The 20,142-nt window shown below is 42.4% G+C and overlaps 1 protein-coding gene across 1 annotated transcript in view; it reads left to right on the top strand.

The window, feature by feature from the left end:
• The first annotated feature begins 3,323 nt into the window (after positions 1-3,323).
• Enpep (glutamyl aminopeptidase) overlaps positions 3,324-20,142 on the top strand; it is a 72,869-nt gene continuing 56,050 nt past the window's right edge. The window contains exons 1-3 of the mRNA XM_034501509.2: positions 3,324-4,079; positions 14,399-14,540; positions 16,364-16,495. Coding sequence (XP_034357400.1) covers positions 3,463-4,079; positions 14,399-14,540; positions 16,364-16,495 — 891 coding nt within the window. The 5' untranslated portion in view covers positions 3,324-3,462. The remainder of the gene's footprint in view (positions 4,080-14,398; positions 14,541-16,363; positions 16,496-20,142) is intronic.

Raw genomic sequence — 20,142 nt, 5'->3', positions numbered from 1 at the left:
TTTTGTATTAGTTACATCATTCACCAAAAGGTTATCCATCTAGGTGGGTGATTACTCATTAGTCTCCTTGTGGGAAGAGATCCTCCAACCAGTGGCCACCTTGATCCTCCCTGTGAATGGGATAAGGAATGGGGAGGGGTTTCATAGTCAAAAGCCTCTTGCTGCAGACCCTGCGTTCCACTGTCAGTGAGAGAAAGGGCCACAGGCATTGTTGTAATGGGAACAAGTGTGGTCTTATGGACACCACCCTGCCATGTTCAGCCTAGGTGGGTGTAGTGCACATGCTTGCTCTTCTGTCCCCCTTGGAGAGCTTCATTTTACCTCTGACAATTAAGCAATCTTAATATGTTCATCCTGACTAAATGAAGACATTTGGGCTAGAACTGGATCTTAGGCATGAAATTTCACAGAAAACACACATACACACACACACACACACACACACACACACACACACACCCCTTGTATTTAAGAGTTTCATTTCTTCTAGGAAAACAAATACATTCACATAATGAGTTCCTTTTGGCATTTCAGGACAATGGCCATTCTCAGTCCTCCTACAGTGCACTTAACTCCTCATGGTCTATGTCTGACAGGTCGGAGCACAGACTCAGACCTCCTATGACTACGCATCCAGGCAGGGTAGAGGTTACAGAGATACATATGTCAGCTGGCCTGAAATTTAAAAAACCAAAAGTCTAGTTTGACATTATTATGCATATATTCTTTCAAATAGTTTTCCCTTCATTTTTTTTTAACATGTTGAAGAAAATTTGATATACACCTTGCCTTTTGTTTATGGAGACACTTCAAAATGTTTGCTTATCAAACATTTAGTGGAATCTCAGATGATCTTAAAGTAAAATGGAGGAGGGGGAACTCAGGAGCTAAAATGGAAAAAAAAAGGAGATTTACTAAAAGGAAAACAAAACAAAAAAGATCTTGAAAAGTTTAGGGTGTTTCAGTGTTGGCATTCCTTCTAGGCTCTGCCCACAGTTACCTGGCAACAACTAGGTATGCCTGACTCAGTGTAAAAGGAGCTGCTTGCCCCCTCCTCACTCTCTTGCTCTCTTCCCTCTCTGTCCTTTCTCTCCCCATTCCCTTCCCCCTCTCTCTTCTCATGGCCAGTCTCTACTCCTCTATTCATTCATATTCCCTGTCTGTCTTTCTGTCTGCCTGTCTGTCTGTCTGTCTGTCTGTCTGTCTGTCTTTTCCCTTCCCAGCTCACTTCCCCATGCCCTAAATAAACTCTATTCCATACTATATCCATATATCCTTACAAGGGACGCCTCAGCATGAGCCAGCAGAGGCACCCCCTTCCCCTGCACCATACCGCACCTCTACCAAACTTATCCCTGGTTTCCATCTCTCTTTTTTTTTATAAAATACAACATTCAGGATATGAAGTTAATAGCTGCAAATGGACCTGTAACTGTGAAGATATAACTCTTCTCATTTTTGTCTCAGCTCTGTTTCATGAGAAAAAACTCACAAATGTTGGAGATCAACGGGCTATGTCGACATTAAAGGGTTTCCTTTCTTTCTAGTGTTTGTTTAGTTTGAAATATAGAACGGTTTAAAGTAGTATTTCTCAGAATGGAATAACACACGTTCTTCAAAAATACATCTTGCTAGGGGCTGGAGACATGGCTCAGCATTAGGAGCACTGGCTGCTTTTCCAGAGGACCCTTCAATTCCCAGCACCCACATGCCGGTCACAACTGTTTGCAACTCTAGTCTCAGGGGATCTGACATCTTCTTCCGGCTCTTGGGGCATCATGTACACACGTGCATGGTACACAGACATACATGCAGGCAAAGCACTCATACACATAAAATTAAATTAGAACAGAGAACTAGAAGATCAAGACAGGTGTGGGGAGCTAACTGACAGGTCAGGTATACTGGGAAGTTATTCTGTAGTGTGCTCTCTCTTGGAAGCTCACCCAGTCAGGATTTGAAGTCTCTGGAAAGAAAAAAAAGAGGACAATAGAGAAGATTCTAAGTGTGTGTGTGTGTGTGTGTGTGTGTGTGTGTATGTGTGTGTGGTATGTGTGTGGTGTGTTTGTGTTACATGTGCGGGGAGGCCAGAGGATGGATAACCTTGGATGCTGTTCCTCAGACAGACAACCGTCTTGTTTTTGATCCAGGGTCTCTCTCTGGTCTTAACTCACCAAGTAGGCTAGGCTGAGTAGCCAGTGGGCTTCAAGGACTTGCTTGCTTATATCTCTCCAACACTGGGATTCCAGGTCCTATACCAGCACACTTGGGTTTGTTTGTTTGCTGTGGGAAAGATTTGAATGCCAGTTTCTATAAAGTACCTTATATAGCGTGTCATGTACTATGTATAATTCTCAAAACCTCCATTCTTATGTTTGCATTGCCATCATCAGAGATGACTAGTGTTTGCAACTTGGCTACTTGAAAGTAAAGAAGTTGTAACCCTCCACACATACCTTCACTCTCTAGCAATGATGTCATTGCTAATGGCTTTCTGGGTAGGGCCAGCCTTTACACCTGTTATCTGCTCCAAACCTGACGTACTATTTCAAAATTTCCAGAGCAGACTCTTGCTTTGGGACAAACTCTCAGACAGGCAGAGTGCTCCCTTAACTTTCCATCACTTCAAGGCCCCCACCCGTCACTCTTTTTCCTTTTGTGGCCTTTCTGACCTGGACAGTTTCTTCATGTTTCCCCTTCTGTCATCTGTCCACCTGTCTTGACTACCTGGTCCTGTAACTATGTTACTGAGCGGCTGAGTGAGCCTTAGATTTAGAAATTCCTCTAAGTATCCAACTCCAAGATATGATTTCCGCAGAGGGCAGAATTGGAATGTTTACATAATTTGAAGGAAAAGAGGAGGAGAAAAAAAAAAACAAACCACATTTAGCTTCTTTGGCAAGCGACCTAATAAAATAGTGAAATTTAAGAAGCCCTTTGGCTGAGAGAGTGGACTGCTCACACAGCAGGAAGAAGCCCTAGATCGGATGGCAAAAGTTGTGTTTTCTACGAGCACCTCTTAGCCAAGTGTTTTCTCCCTCGAGGCTGACAGAGGTTTGGCAAAATCTCCACCTCTCCCAACCCCCAACCCTTGCCGATAGGCCGATAGGCTCAAGTCCTGTTTTATATTTAACTCGCTCCGGTTCAGGAGGGGCAGGCCTGAGAAGACGCTGTTTATACAGAGCTGGGCCAACATTCTCATCCGTCCTCCTCCTTTAAGTCAGCCTCTCTTCTGATTCTTCATCCTACTCCATGGTTTCCGCATTCATCCTGGAGTGACCGGTGGGGACGTGCAGGACCTGGAAGAGACACCCAACGCCAGAGGGAGAGGTGTGGGAAAGTGAAGCCAGGCTGCCAAACCAGGGGACGCCTTCCAATTGAAAAGGGAAGTCAGCTGACGATAGTTAGTTAAATTTAACATCCTTTCATGTGTAGCATTTGACTTGGGGTGGGGGGAGAAAAATGAACTTTGCAGAGGAAGAACCCTCTAAGAAATACTGCATTAAAGGCAAACACGTGGCCATCATCTGTGCAGTGGTGGTGGCAGTTGGATTAATAGTGGGACTTTCTGTGGGTTTGACCAGATCGTCTGAGCAGGACACAACCCCCACAATCCCCACTCCTCCGGACGCCAGCACTACCCTGCCTCCCCAGGACCAGAATGTCTGTCCTGACAGTGAAGATGAAAGTGGAGAATGGAAACACTTCAGGCTGCCCGACTTCATCAAACCAGTTCACTATGACCTGGAAGTGAAGGCTCTGATGGAGGAAGACAGGTACACGGGCATAGTGACCATCTATGTCAGCTTAAGCAAAGCCACTCATGACTTATGGCTCCACATCAGGGAGACCAAGATCACCAAGCTGCCGGAGCTAAGGAGGCCCTCTGGGGAGCGGGTACCAATTCGACGATGCTTCGAGTACAAGAAGCAAGAGTATGTGGTGATCCAGGCTGAAGAAGAACTTGCCGCCACCAGTGGGGACAGTGTCTATCAGCTGACCATGGAGTTTGAAGGCTGGTTGAACAGCTCCCTTGTGGGTTTTTACAGAACCACCTACATGGAGAACGGGCAAATCAAGTATGTGCTATACTGTGTTGTTTTGTGCTGTGTGCAGTGCGTTGTGGTGCTGTGCTGTGCTGTGCTTCCTCTGAGCCCAGTTTCTGCAATGTTTATTGTCTTTCGTCTTTGCTTTGAATCTCTTGTATGTTGTGGGTCTGATTCCTATCTGTCCTTGGTTTCAATTCTGCTCGTTCAGCTGAGAAGTAAAATGTTTTGCCTTACTGCAATTTGAAAATTTATCACCAAGCTCGAAGTCGTAAATAGAATGCCTGGTGTAGAGAAAACAGTAAGTCATTTATTAATGACACCAGGATAAATCACCACACACTGAATCTGACCCTACACATCCACACAAAGTACCTCAGAGTTTTATGAATATATGTATTTGGTAAATTTCACCATTGGTGTTTTGGGGCTATATCACAGTGATTTTTAGAAAGAATGACAATTTCATTTGCAATGACAATTACATTAAGTATCAATTGTTATTTTGTGCAGTTTACTAGAGAAGAATCTTAATGAAAATTACAAAAGATCTGACTGGTCCTTAGGTGTTCATCAAAGAAGAAACTCCTGGCTGTGTATTCTGTTCTTCTATGACCAGAACTATGTTTTTACCTAGGTTTTCAGGGAGTGCTTGAAACCTATATCAGTGATGACATATGGATAAGTCTTGGAACTGCCAGCTGTCACTAAGCAGGCAAAGCAATGCTTAGCCTTTACAACATAAAAGGAAGTCACAAATGTTTTTCTTCTGTGCAGTGTCCCAAGCAGAAGTATTTAAAATATACATTAAATAATTATAATTATAAAACTAATATATATTCTATCTAATCCTATCTGATTTTCACATGAACCAGTGGCTTTTATTAGACCTTAATAAAAGGCGTAAGCTCTTTCCTTGAATTCACAAAACCATCACCCCATGAGTGGTGACTAGGGACCCAGGCTACACTACACCTGAGGTTTCACTGGACTTGAACCTGCTTAGACACTTGCCTCCAGAGATTCTGCAGAATTAAATGACTGAGGAAAAAAAAAGCTGCATGTCACCTTTCAAAACTGGAGCCGGGGTCATGGGGTCAGTCCTCTGTGAATCCCTTTCCTCTGTTCCCCGAAGCATCCTTTGGAGCAAAGGAAAATCTCTTGGTCAAATTTCTTCCTACTGTTTATCAGAGAGTAAGCAATCAGCCTCTCGTTACTGTGTGGTGTGTGGGCACACTGAGTAGAAAGGATAACTGAAGAAAACACGGAAAGGATCATATAGATCCATCATGCTAGTGATCAAACTCATTGATTTCCCCTCCCCCATTTTAAAAAATAACAATATAGCAAGATGTAGAATCATTTTTACAGCCCAGTGATATTGCCCATTAATGTGTTAATCTGCATATATTTTCATAGGCAATCAAAATTGAAGCTGAGTTAGATTTATATATCTATATCTACCTATATGGATTTAAAAATTTGATATATCATAAACCTTTTCTTTTGTCTTAAATATTTACAAGAGGCTGATATTAAAAATTGTGCACTATCTCATCTCATAAATGCACTGAATTCTCTCCAATCCTGTTGTTGAACTTCCGTGCTGCTTCTAATATTCTATGATTATTAACATATCAGAAAAGGATATCATTGTAAATCCACCTATATGCACTCATCTGCTTATTACCCTGAGTTGGTTATTATTCAAATTACCAGGTCAAAGGGTACCAGTATAACAGGAGACTTTTAACTTTATTTATACACAGTCATTGCAGGGAACCTAAAAACAAACCAGGGAAAGGTTAAAAAACCAAACACCCGCCAATGAGTTGACTTGTTCTTTAACGTTCTTCCACTGGATGACATGGTGGATGCATGCCTTGATACAGCATAGTGTAACACACACTCAGCTTTTCCATAAGATGTGGGTATGGAGTTGTTCCTACACAATGTAAGAAACGATCGTACAGATAATCACTTATGACTATCTCCGATTTGACTTTTCTGGTGTCTTTCATAGTCCTGGCTGTGTTTAAGCTGAATCTTTGATATTATGGTGGGGTTCACAGAGAAGCAAACAAGAAGGCTAAGGAGCCAGGAAGTCATGGTGGGAAGAAGAAAGTGAGCTTGTTGGTGAGGTTTCTTTAAGGAGATGAACTAGATGAGATAACTGTGGGAAGACACTGGGAGAAAGGAGGTCTCGTGGGATAAGGACGAATTACTGTGAGTGACTCGGGGTCACGGATGGTGAAAGACAGAGCTCTCCATCCAAGTATAGGAGAGATACTGCAATTATCAGTGGGGAGAGGAGGGCAAGCCAGGAGACATCACAGTGGGACAGAAGGACACACGGGGGCGGGGGGGACATGGAGGAAAAATAACTCAGGTCTGGTTGGCTGATGGTGGCTAGAGTTATCGCTTCAGGACACCCCAGATCTAGCATCCGTGTGATGGCGATAACGTTTGTTGATACCGGAAGTAGGACAAGGAGTTGGTGGAGAAGAAAAGTTCAGTTTTAGACCTGTCAAAGCCTGTTAGACATAATGAGTAGGAATTTGGCTAATTGAAGCAAGATGCCAAAGTTTATGATAAGATTTAGTAGCTGTGTGAGAAGAGTGTATCTCCAGGAAAATATATTATTATCACATAGACACACCTGTAAACCCAGCCGTGAAGTTTCGATCTTGAAATTTTGGCTATAGTCAGATGTTTCTCCAAACATCAAATGTTATTAGTGTAGAGCGAGATCTATGAGGAGGTCTTACATGCTTGGTACAAGGCTGGCGATTTTGCTTTATTTTGGAAGCAAGAAAAAATTGACTTGGTCTCCTCTGTATAAAGAGTAATATGATTGGGACTTAAATAATCAACTGGTTCATTCACTCCACCACACAACTCCAGTGGGCTGCCAATGACCATCCTGCAACAACTGAGCAGGCCTTGTGCATGACTCAGGAACCCTCTACAGACTGTAGACACAGTGTTAGTAGTTGCTACCCCTACATCAGAAGCCTTTCTACTTAAGGCTCTAAGCCAAGTTTTATTGTTTGTCTTGCTGGCCCATGCTGTTAAGTTGCTGAACACAGCCTGGAAGTCATTACTGGGGAGCATGGTGCCAGGGATTTTGTTTTCTAAAGTTGATACAGAGTGGCCGGGCTGTGAGTTATAGCATTACCTCTCCTGCCTCAGCTTTCTCGAAAGCACCTTGGTCAGGAAGACAGAGGTTCTCCCAGATGGTGAGTTAATAAGCTATGAGGAGTGAGATTTCAGAGTGCTCAATCACGAAAGTGACTTATTAACATGGCCCGGGGAGGCCCCTGTGAGAAGTAGTTTGCTCAGCACAACTGCCTGCTGTAATTAGTTATTCCGAATATTGCAGAGTAACCTCCAAGTGTCTCCTGCTGCTCTTGGGCAGTTCTCATTCGTTTGCAGCCCAGCTCAGATTTCAAAAAGGACTTTAAATTGTGAAGTAAAGATTGTGCTATAAAATCATTTTATGAATGCTATATTATATACGTTATTTTCAAATCTGCTTAGCACGTAGGAAAGTCTGGTGGCAATTGTAAGAGTTAGTCATATGTCAACAGAGATTTTTGAGCTCTTCAGTAGACCAAAAGAGAAACAAGTTACTTTTTTTGTTTGTTTGTTTGTTTTGTTTTTGTTTTTCAGATCAGAGTCTCACTCTGTAGCCCTGGCTGTCCTAGAAATCACTGCATAGACAAGGCTGGCCTCAAACTCACAGAGGTCTGTCTGCCTCTGCTTCCCAAGGGCTGGGATTAAAGGTGTACATCCCCACCTAGCACACATTATCATTTTTAAATATGGTTGTATTACCTGTAGGACTTACACACAACATATGCTTTTTTCCTCCCAATGCATAGTACAGCCAAATAGATGGATTTTAAATACCTAAGTTTACAGAAAGCACCATGTCATGGGCCCAGAGTGGTAGGACATTTGTTAATTCCAAAGATTCTAGGAAAAAGAGACCCGAATCATCATGGCCAAATTAACTAACGGAAGCTTGTTTACTCATGCACATGAACTGTCTCCCCGTAAAGGGGGGTTCAGGAGATCAGCAGGAGACATGAAGAAGACAAGGGTTTTATAGCTCAGGGGTAGGTGTTGGGACTCAGACCCAGGGCAAGCAAGCGGCTGAGGTGCCTATTTAAAATACCAAGGCAGACCTAGCCTCTGGGCTCTCCCAGCTTCCCCTGCCCTCTACACTGAACTTTCAGCCCAGGGTCTGGCCTTTCTCTCATCCGGAAGCTCTTCACTGTATAATCCGGCCATTTTGGTTCTCCCTCTCCCTTCTCCTCCTCCTCTCCTTCCCCTTCTTCCTCCCCCTCCCCTCACCCTCTCCCTTCTCTGTCTCTCCTCTCTGTGCCTGTTTTCTCTTTTCTCTCTGCTCTGTCTCCCTCTGTGTGTCAACTTCACTGACCCCCTTCTGTGTGGTAGGTGAATTTGTCTGAGAACTGGCTCCCCATAAACCTGCCTTTGTACTTTCAATTGGTATCAATGGGCAGTTTCCAAATGGGAGATTTGTTGGGCAAAATAGACAGGGTTCCAGGAGCAGAATGTAAGCATAACAAGTTAGTCATAATGACCTCCTGAAACAAAGATACAATTGCAAGGTGGTCGTAACAAGAGGTAGGTAGGTAGTCACAGGTGGGTATAAAATATGATATAATATAATATCAACAGGTTAACAACATAGGTGGTTATAATAACCTTTTGAAATGAAGGCATGGTATCATGAAACAGAAACCATTGTACTTATGGTGACAGGTAGGACATAGCCCAATCCTTGAGGAACAGAGTTTTAATCATAAACAAGAAAAGAACCTAGTTTGTCTTTACTATAAGATGACTTTAAATTAAGCCTAAAATAATAATAATAATAAAAAGCCTAAGGCTGGTTTATCACCTGCTTGTAATCCTAGTACTGGGGTGGGCAAGGCTGGAGGATGAGGAGTTCAAGGCCTGCCTGGATCACACAGCATGATCCCTTCCTCAGAAAGGCAAAGGTTGCATAGTCTATCTTCTAGGTTTATAGGGGTGTGTCTTGAAGAGTTACTTCATCTGATGATCCCCAGGGTGCGACAGGCAAGGCTCACTCTGGTGGCTGGGTTCTACACACTCTGAAGAAACTACATTGGGTTTTATGACTTGCTGAAGGCCACACGTGAGAAGACAAAAGATTAGAATCTCAGAATTTTTCCTTTTAGAAGAGTTTTTCCGTTAAAATCCCAGGGCTCTTCACTTAGACAAGAAAAAACAAAAACAAAAACGCACCAACGAGAAACAACCCCCAAACCAATAAACATCTTGCCTGCCTGCACCCTGATTAACGTCGTTCACTTCCCTACATAGCCAGGTCACTATAATTGTGTTAGACTCCTATGACTCCTGAGAAGATCACCAAAGCGAAACAGACCCACCACACCAAGGCACTCCAGCTCTCCAGTGCTCTCTGTCCACAAGCAAAACCAGGAACTCTCTATTTCAGGAGAACAATTGGTCAGAGCCCCTTAAAAGGAGTGAATGAAAAGGATTAAATATTCTTCTCTCACTTGATTTCTCTAGAGTTTATTTTCTAGTGTTCAGTAGAAAGTGGACTTTTGAAAACTTACACAACGAGAAGGTCTCACCTGGAAGGGAGGCTCCACTTCCTAACTATTCAGGCTTTGGCCTGAGTGCCAGATCCCTCCCAATCTCTGTCTGTTTGTCTGTCTGTCTGTCTGTCTGTCTGTCTGTCTGTCTGTCTGTCTGTCTGTCTGTCTCTTTCTCTCTCTACTTTGTTGGCTTATTTCTAAGGTGGATTAAATGAAAACATGACTGTTCCTTTTCCTCTGGGTGGAAAATAATCAGAAATCAGAACAATTTTTTTTTTTAAGGCAGCTGAGCAAAAATGGGTGATCCCTTGCTGTATTCTGTCATAAGGCCTTACTACTCTAGGAAAAGTTTGAGGGATTCTTCAGAGTCTGGTGTATTTACAATCCAGTATAATCTACAAAATGTTTAAAATTAAGGGTTGATTTTGGTTTGGGGGGTTGGGGTTTTTTGTTTGTTTTTTTTGGGGGGGGTGGGGGGGTGATATTTTTCAGGACTGCTCGTATACGCCTTTAATCCCTGCAGAGGCAGAGGCAGAGGCAGAGGCAGAGGCAGAGGCAGAGGCAGAGGCAGAGGCAGAGGCAGAGGCAGAGGCAGAGGCAGAGGCAGAGGCAGAGGCAGAGGCAGAGGCAGAGGCAGAGGCAGAGGCAGAGGCAGAGGCAGAGGCAGAGGCAGAGGCAGAGGCAGAGGCAGAGGCAGAGGCAGAGGCAGAGGCAGAGGCAGAGGCAGAGGCAGAGGCAGAGGCAGAGGCAGAGGCAGAGGCAGAGGCAGAGGCAGAGGCAGAGGCAGAGGCAGAGGCAGAGGCAGAGGCAGAGGCAGAGGCAGAGGCAGAGGCAGAGGCAGAGGCAGAGGCAGAGGCAGAGGCAGAGGCAGAGGCAGAGGCAGAGAGGCAGGTGGATCTCTGTGAGTTCAAGGATAGCCTGGTCTACACTGTTAGTTTCTAGGCAGCCAGGGCTATGTAATGAAACCCTGTCTCAAAACAAACAAACAAACAAACAAACAACAAACAAACAAAAATCAATGAGATTTTGGTTTACTGAACTGTTAACATCACACTAATCAACAATTGTTCTGTTGTAGAACAAATTCTTGGTTAAGGTTTTTCTTAGGTAACTTGATTTAAAAAAAAAATTCAAACTTACAGAAGCATTTCAAGAATGGTATTTAGAACTTCTAAAAATAATTCACCCAGACTCACCAATTATTTACCTTTTGCCCCCATTTGACTCTCTTCTCTCTCTTTAAATAATTCATTTATATCTTAATATCAGGGTATATTTAAGTGCAAGGCATTCTCTAACTGTTTACAAAAACTCAAAGAATTTAGCATCAAAATAATTATGCAACCCAGGGCTCATACTCAGATTTCTTCAGTTAACTAGTAGCAGCCTGGCAGTTTCCTTCCTCTCCTCAGTATCCATCTATTTGGAAGTCTGTCCAGCATTTCTACCTCCTTTAAACCCAAGTGGTTCCCCAGCCTTGCTTCAATTTTCTCGATGTCAATATTTCTGAAAAGCTTGGGCCAGTTATTTTAAGAATGTCCCTCGGTTTCCCTTTGTATGGCTCTTTTACAATCTTTTAAGATGTCAGATGAAGATTTCTATCAGGAGTATCAGGGAAGCAAGTCTGTGTAGTGATATCAGGAAGTGTTATTACCAGGAGACATAGCCCATATCTGTACTGTTATAAGCCAGTTATTGTTGGTGGTATTACTTTTTGTTTGTTTGCTTGCTTGCTTTTTAAGCCAGGGTTTCTCTGTATGGCCTTGTCTGTCTTGGAACTCCCTCTGTAGAGCAGGCTGGTCTCATACTCACAGATCTGCCTGCCTCTGCTGCTCCTCCCCACACCCCAATGCTGGGTTAAAGGTATGCACCACCACCATTGGCTTGGCAATGTTATTTTTTAAAGACCTTGTGCTTCAGGTAATTTCCCATGCATTTTGCTGGAGAGTATTTGAAATATGCAGATATGTCTTTATCCAATTCTTTTGGCATCTATGGAAGATTTTCTAAATCTGGTATTCCTCCTAAAATTCTTGGTTTCTAAGAGTTTGGGAAGTATTTTGCTGGTAGAATATGAGTTTAGCAAGCACAAAGTCCTGACAAGAATCTCTGGGATTGCAAAAATAAAATGTGTGTCATTTATTTAAAGAAGAATCTAAATCAAACTTAAAATCAAAGAAGAGTTCCTTGAGTTGTCTTAATTAACTTCTCTGTTGTAATAAAACACTAACCAGAACCAACCTGAGGAAAAATGTTTGGCTTATACTTCCAAGTCACAGACCAGCAATGAGGGAAGCCAAGGCAAGAACTCAAGGCAGAAATCTGAAGCAGAAACTGAAAGACAGACCATGGAGGAATGCTTCTTAGTGACTTGATCTCTTTAGCTTGCTCAGCCTGCTGTCTGATAGAACCAAGGACCACCTGCTGAGGGGTAGCAGCACCCACAATGGGTGGGCCCTCCTATAACAACTACAAATCAAGAAAATGCCCCACAGACACATACAGGCAAGTCTAATAGAGGTAATTTCTCAATTGATGTCCCCAGTTTCCAGAGGTCTCTAGTTTGTTAACTTGTCTAAAACTAACCAGAACGATAGTTAAGTTTACCCAAAGGCCCAAGTCTGATGACCGGAGTTTGATTCCTAGAACTCACAGGGTAGAAAAAGAGAGCTGAGTCCTGCAAGCTGGCTCTGATCGCCATACTCTGCCACAGTGTGTGTTCCCCTGCTCATTCTACATGCTAATGAAACAAACAAAAAAAGGAGGAAGAAGAAGAAGAAGAAGAAGAAGAAGAAGAAGAAGAAGAAGAAGAAGAAGAAGAAGAGGAGGAGGAGGAGGAGGAGGAGGAGGAGGAGGAGGAGGAGGAGGAAGAGGAAGAGGAGGAGGAGGAGGAGGAGGAAGAGGAGGAAGAGGAGAAGGAGGAGGAAGAGGAGGAAGAGGAGGAGGAGGAGGAGGAGGAAGAGGAGGAGGAGGAGGAAGAAGAGGAGGAAGAGGAAGAGGAGGAGGAAGAAGAGGAGAAAGAGGAGGAGGAGGAGGAAGAGGAAGAGGAGGAGGAGGAGGAAGAGGAGGAAGAGGAGGAGGAGGAGATTCATGGGTTTGTAGTTTATTCGATGGGTTGTAATCCCACCCATTGATTTTAACGTTCCAGTTTCCATAGGTTTGGCAAGTACTAATCCTGTCTAACAAACACTTGTGTCTCCTGACTTGTTCCCATGATTCTTTGAGGACTTCTTATTTTCTTGGCATGATAAGATAATCTGGGTCATCATGACTTTGTTTTGGTTTTGTTTTGTTTTATTTTATTTTGTTTGTTTTGTTTTTTGACAGGATTTCTCTGTGTCAGCAGGCTTGACTGTCCTGGAACTTACTCTGTACACCAGGCTGGCCTTGAACTCAGAGATCTGGCTGCCTCTGCACCCAAGTTCTAGAATTAAAGGCGTGCACTACCACTTGTCTACCCAGCTTTAGAAGCAGCTCCTTCTCTAAGGAGCCCTGGCTCCTGATAGTAGAGAATGGTATTTGGAACTCGTGATCTTGCAGAGTAATGTCTGCGATGTGTATTGGAAAGAGTACTGTGTGTGTATCTGTGTGTGTGTGGATGGGGCTTAGTAGTACCTTTAGAATAAATAAAAAGGGCTAACAATTTAGCTCTTGTTGGTGTTCTTGTGGTGGTGGTAGCAGCGGCAGTGTATGTCTCTCTCTCTCTCTCTCTCTCTCTCTCTCTCTCTCTCTCTCTCTATCTCTCTCTCTCTTTGTGTGTGTGTGTGTGTGTGTGTAGTTTTTTGTTGTTGTTGTTTTGGAGTTTGTTGTTTTTATTGAGACAGGGTCTGGCTCTGTGTACCCAGATTGGCTTGAGACTAGACGTAATCTTCCTTGTTCAGCCTCCCAAGTGTTGGAGTTACGGGGGTGAAATGCCTCTTCTGGATCTTTAGCTTAATACTCTTTGTGATACAGCTTCTCTAGTTCATGAGGACCTACATTATTCTTATATGCACAAATTATTGGTTACGTCAATCAATGTTACCTTACTTGTACTGTTTTTATTTTCTGTTCCATCCAATGAGCAAGTATAAATCATATTCTCTTACTGAAATATGCATATATATACCTTGAAAACAGTATTTTCACCTTTAAATTCTAGAAATGTTAAACCTTAACAGTTTAGTGCCTACAAGCATATGCCTAGTGACAGCCGTAAGGAATACTGCTGCTGTCCTTTCAAAAGTGGGCTTAGAGATCATGAATGTAGAGATCACGGTGGAGATTGCACCCAGGGCCTTGCACAGATCTACTACTGAGCTATGCCCTCGGCCCTCAGAATGGAGCTTCAGAGCAGGTTATCATGGACTTCACCAGGGTGATGGCTCGGCACCAATGTTGCCTGAGAGTGAACAGGAGTTCTGTCCTTGATGTAGCATAAGCAAGGAGGAATGTTCCACTGGGAAAAGGGAGGGTTTGAGACTATACTCCTCTGCTCAGGACAGAACACACCTGCTCACAGCTCCCAATAGTTAGAAACAGGCAGCTGGTTCTGCATGTGTTTGCCCTCTGTTGTGCAGAGGTTTTAGGTAGAGTACCCTCAGAATTCTAAAACACGTTAATGGACATTCGATAGTTTCTCAGAGTGCATGAAAATGTTAACAGTTACAATAACATAGCGCATATTTTCTATAGGCATAGAATCACAGGGACTGTCAGAGGGCTGTGTGCATTATGTCTCTGTTTACTCCTAAGGAGCATAGCGGCCACTGACCATGAGCCAACGGACGCCAGGAAGTCCTTCCCTTGTTTCGATGAACCCAATAAGAAGGCCACTTACAATATCTCTATCATTCACCCGAATATATACTCAGCACTTTCAAATATGCCAGCAGAGGTAAGCATTTTTAAAATTTTTGTTTCCGTGCACACCCAGTTTACAATACTACTCAAATTCCTTGATTTACCAGAGAAGGGAACCCTGAATTCTGAAACTAAACGTGCTCTAGCTATCAATTTAAAAGATTAAGAATACATCTTAGCAATCTTTGTTTCTTTGACCCTAGGAAATTGTCAACTTATCATAGTCCAGCAATAAATTCACCTTGCAATTTCGAAGAGAGAAAGAATACAGTACATAGACATTGGCTAGGGGCTCTACCTAACCACAGAGACCACTAGGCAGGAAAAAAAAATCAATGATACACTTAAAGTTTTCTAGGCCAGACTAACTGTTTAGACTTTTCAGTTCCAAACAAGCTTTAAAAAAATAGATAAAGCTGTGTAAAAGAAAATTATTACTTCAACCTTGGTTCTTCAATTCAGGGAACAACATGTCCATAGATTTTCCTGCAGAAAGAACCTATCAAACATTGAAGTAATAATAGGCTGCAATCGCACTGCCTGGATACTTGTCAACACAGGACTCTCTCCTATGTTTCCTCTTCAGAATGGGTGACATTGTTAACCAAAGACATTTGATGCATAAAAGAACCAGGTTCACTCTTCAGTATAATTGATCTCTGCCTGGAAATTATACCTCCCATCTTTCTGATTTACTACCTGAAGTATCACTGAATCCCATCCTCATAATAATAAACCAGTCCTTGAAAAAGCACAAACCAAACAGCGAGAGCAAATATACCAAGACTAAAATGTAAAATGTCCACAGCCCCAGAAGGAATCCATGTTTTAGATCGTTTTCTTTGGGAAATTCAGTTTGGCTTGGAGAAGAAAGAGTAAAGGAAAACAATTTTAATTTTGACACATGAATTAAAACATGTGATGAAGACACAGGTGTCATCAGATTGCCTTGGAGTAGACGAGGGGAAAGGATGGTGAGGCATAAAAAAGACAAACTGACCTCCTCTTCCCTATGATCTCTTATTCACCTTCAAAGACTATGTAGCTTTAATTCTGCTAGGTTCAAATACTTGTTGGGAGAAGGATGATTACCTGGGTTGTTAGAAGAACAAATTGATACCAGTAGATTTTCATTGTGAGGTAAATTTCTCTCTGGAGCATGCACATACCCACAAATGGTAAGAATATTCCCATCCAGAGAGTGGTTATATACGGACGTTCAAATGTTTGAGTTACAGTAGCAGGAGTCTGGCCGAGGGCTGGTAGTTGATTGAAAGTGGGATGGACAGAACTGGTGTGGATAAGAAATCCAAGCAAGTGAGTAGTTGGGTCAAACAATGGCATCCCTTCTGACAGTGGTACCCAGGACCTTGACTTTAGCATCCATACCTTGGCTCTTCAATGTAGTTAGCCGGAGTTGGGGAAGAAAGACACTGGTTATTTACATAATCGCTACTCTCCTTACACATGGTGAAACCAGCTCCTGCCTGTTTAATTTTTCCTTCTGTAAAAGTTAGCCTATTCCTCATTAAGGGATCAAATATTAAAATATAGTCAACACTGTGTGGTTTTTTTTTTTTTTTTTTTCAGAAAGATAAACTCCTGCCTAGTTGGTATGCCAGTTAAGCTTACTTTTCCCTGAGAAATCTGATCCAAGGTGTAATCGAGTCATTTCCTGGGTGTTGACAAAACAAAGTGACTTCTCCTACAGGTTCTTCAGCATTACAGCTTTGCATTTGAGGTCCGAATTTCAAAAATGAAGTTCTGAATAGAGAGTGGGGCTTAGGGCATTCATTTGTTTGTCTTATTCATGGTTGATCTTGTGCTTAATAAAAGATGACCTTCTGTTTCCCATAGAGAGAAGAGATAGTGGATAACTACTGGAATAAAACCACTTTTATGAAGTCTGTCCCGATGAGCACTTACCTGGTGTGCTTCGCTGTCCATCAGTTCACCTCTATACAGAGAATGTCCAGGAGCGGCAAACCAGTGAGTCTTACGAGATTTCAAAAACTTACCGCCAGTCTGTTTGCGGTTAACTTTCTGGTTTTAAAGATAATTGCTTATTCGTTTTCCATACAATTGGCAAGAAATCTAATTAGTCACCAGGTTCTAGGAGCATCAGGATACGCTGAACAATATAGAAAAGTACAAGCTACAGGACACAGGTGATCAATAAACAAAAGTGACAGCCATACCTATGCATAACCTTGAATTATTTTAAAGGAAAACTTCGCTGGAAATTCAAAGCCAGCTCCTATACAGACCAGTACAAGTATGTCCGACTCTATGACTCTACCCAACTTCATTACAAGGATAGACCTGTGAGTTAGAAGGAGCTCCTCGGGAGAGCTAGGGTGGGGAGGTGAGTATTCCGCAAGCAACCAGGAGCTGAGCACTTCATGGGTGTCACTTCTATGTGTAATTAAAATCAGGCAGCAACTTCCCGAGATCCTGATGCAAAACAAAACAAAACAGCCCCCCAAAAATATGTATTTCAAATGATATAACTTTTAAATCGACAAACAGGCACAGAACTCTAAAAAAAAAGTTGACAACGTATCAGAAGTAGTTTTGAAAGTATGAAAATATATGTTTTTTAAATGACAGCTTCAATAAATTCCTTTAAATTTATTTTTTTTGGTATTTATTTATTTAGTATGAGGGTTGAGGGAGCATGTATTATTCACATGGTGTGGAGGTCAGAGGACACCTAGTGCAAGTTTACTCTCTTCTTCTACTACATAAGATCTGAGGATCGAACCCCAGATCTTTAGAGTGACGCCAACCCCCCTTATATGATGATTTATCTTGCTATCCCAATGATTTTTGTTGTTGTTGTTTGGGGACTAGAGAGATGGCTCAAAGGTCTAAAGCACTGGCTGCTTTTCCAGAGGGTCTGGATTAGATTATCAGCACCCACATGGTGGCTCACAACCATCTGTAACTCTAGTTCTAGGAAATGTGATGCCTTTCTCTGGTTACCTCAGGCTCCAGGTACATACATGATTCACAGCCATACATGCAGGCAGAACACCCATATACATAAAGTAAAAATAAAAGATAAATGTTTTAAGTGGTTTTTTTAAATTGATTTGTTTTGGAAGCCCCCACTTTGCCATTTTTTTTTTTTTTTGGATTCTTCTTTTGCTTGGAAAGTACATCAGTCCATCTCTCTAACATATATATATCTCCATAGGACACTTTCACAGTATGTATTTATAGGGGAAAAGTCACTACCCCATCTTTCAGATGAGAAACTCAAAGCCAACAGAGTTAAAATGTTTTGCCCAAGAGCCATCTGGGGAGTGATAGGGACTCACATTCTGTAGGCTCTCTAAAGCATCATGCTCTGCCAAGATTTCTGGGAAATGTAATGTTCTGAAAGTCACATTGCCTTATTGTCAGTCATTACAAGGGGAGAGCCAGATATTTCTACATCCCATGAAACTTGCTCCTGGAAAAAGCTGCCTTCCTTTAGGTTATCAGTGGGGTTGATACTGAGACATGCAGAAACTGAGTTTCCAATCTAGAATTTACTGTGCGTGGGGGAACATCCAATGACCCTTCCCTTGGGGCTCAGGAGGAGCGATCCAGCTCAACCCACCTCAAACACCTGTGTCACTTTGATGCAGCTGTTAGTATAATCGAGTCTACCACCAGTTCCCAAGACAATACAGTGCATTGGGGAGATGGCATCAATACAGGACACTGGTTTTCTAGACTCTACTTCTCATAGGCAGCGGTGTGCCTCTGGCTTGATATAAAATTGAGTCCATTAGTCCCCTTCATGGTTTTCTTCCAGTTGCATAGCAAATGTGGAATGTATATTGAGTGCTTTCTTTAGAACTCATGATAAATGACCATTGTCGCATACAGGTGTTTCTCCCATTACGTTTTTACAATATGATTACATTCTGGGTACTTTTGTTTTCTATTTTGAGTAAAATGACAAGACAAGGCAGAAAGGCTGTGCAATTCCTTTATGCTCAGATAAGTTTATGAGTCAGAATGAAGCCAAGCGACGGCAGAAGACATTCCATTCTTAGTGACTTTCTAGTAGCAACTATGAATTTGAGTTGGCTCTTTCGCTGAGTGCCCTGAGCAGCTCTGCTGCCTGGTCGAGTCATTATGGCTTGTATCATTGTTTGGCCAGATTCTAAGGATGAATTTTGTGTAAAGGAATAGAGCAACATAGTAGAAAATACTGTTTTGCAGAAGATCCCAACAGTAGTAAATACTTCTTAAATGGCTCTCCCGTGAAAGCTGACTGCAGAATGTTCTGTCTTAAATCAGCAGAATGTTCTGTCTTAAGTGCCGTCCTTCAGAAAGGGAGTGAGGATATCCTATCATGACTATTCCTTTCTGGCCTATTTCATAAGAGACTAACAGAGCTGAATTGAACTGCTTTCTGAAGTTCCCTGGCTGCTCTAGTCAGAAGCCAGGGAGATGGTGACTCTGGAGCTGACTCCCGGGGCCGCCTTCCCCTTCACCTCTTCTGCTAAGATGTGGGATAGTCTCCCCTAAAAGTTGAACAGAACTTCACCTTAGGACCCAAAGCACCTAATGTACATGCTAATGCTTCATGAAACTTCCTTTTGTCCCCGCCAGCTCTTCATATGCTCACTCTGAATTGAAGGCTAATATCGGCTCCCCAGAAGAAAACATTCCCAGTGTGATACTTCAGAGAGAAGCACAAACAAACAAACAAACAAACAAACAAACAAACTTCAGCCTTCTTAGACCTCTAGAAATGTGACGGAGAGGAAACCCACCAAGTCTTATAACTCTTTTAAAACATGAATTATAAATAGTTAGTTGAAAAATTGCCTTGGAACTTTTGGTGTAAAAGCCAGTCAGTCAGTAGAGCCTCATGAATGCTGGATGCTCTGGTCTGTTGGTTTCTAGCCTGCATTTCTGTGACTTTCTTGCTACTATCTCTTGTGGTTCTCAGACAAAGGTGAATGAAGGTCTACATGGCCATGTCATGCTCATTGACAGTCTCCCACTTACTGGATTTCCTATATCACAGTGATGGGCTCTCCTCCATATCAGGCTTTCTTGGATCATAGCCACAGATATTTATCATTTGCAATTTCTCTAAAGTTTTTCTACTTAAATTACTTTTTAAAAAGAAAGAGAGAAATGGTTTTCCATCTAAAACCCTCTATCATCCCTCCTGTACTATTATTTCCTATTACACATTTTTTACTCATCTAACCATGACTCTTACACATTTTTCAATTTTTAAAAATAATTTAAAAATTAATTAAAATATAATTACATCATTTCCTCTTTCCTCTCTTCCCTCTGACCTATACCATGTCCTCTCTCTTCCATACATTCTGTAGTCTCCCTTACTCCCTCCCAAACTCAAGGCAAATAATTTTGGGATGGGGGTGGGGTTCAATGTTGTAGTAATTATTTAAAAAACGGCCACTGGCCTAGCTCAACCATGTGGTCAGAGACCACGTGCGCTGCAGCTAGAAACAGCTAGCCAGAAACACCAGCCCTGCCACCCACGAGTTGCCAGTGTGGGAGATAGCTCTGCCAATCTTCCATACTGTCTCTGCAAGGCTGGGCATTGCCCAGACCATCCCACCATCCACAAGGGCCCAGTAAGAAAAATGAGATTC

This window comes from Arvicanthis niloticus, chromosome 4 (assembly GCF_011762505.2).
Source record: "Arvicanthis niloticus isolate mArvNil1 chromosome 4, mArvNil1.pat.X, whole genome shotgun sequence".
Classification (NCBI taxonomy): Eukaryota; Metazoa; Chordata; class Mammalia; order Rodentia; family Muridae; genus Arvicanthis; species Arvicanthis niloticus.
The sequence above is the reverse complement of the archived record's forward strand: the minus strand, read 5'-3'. Positions and strand labels throughout refer to the sequence as shown.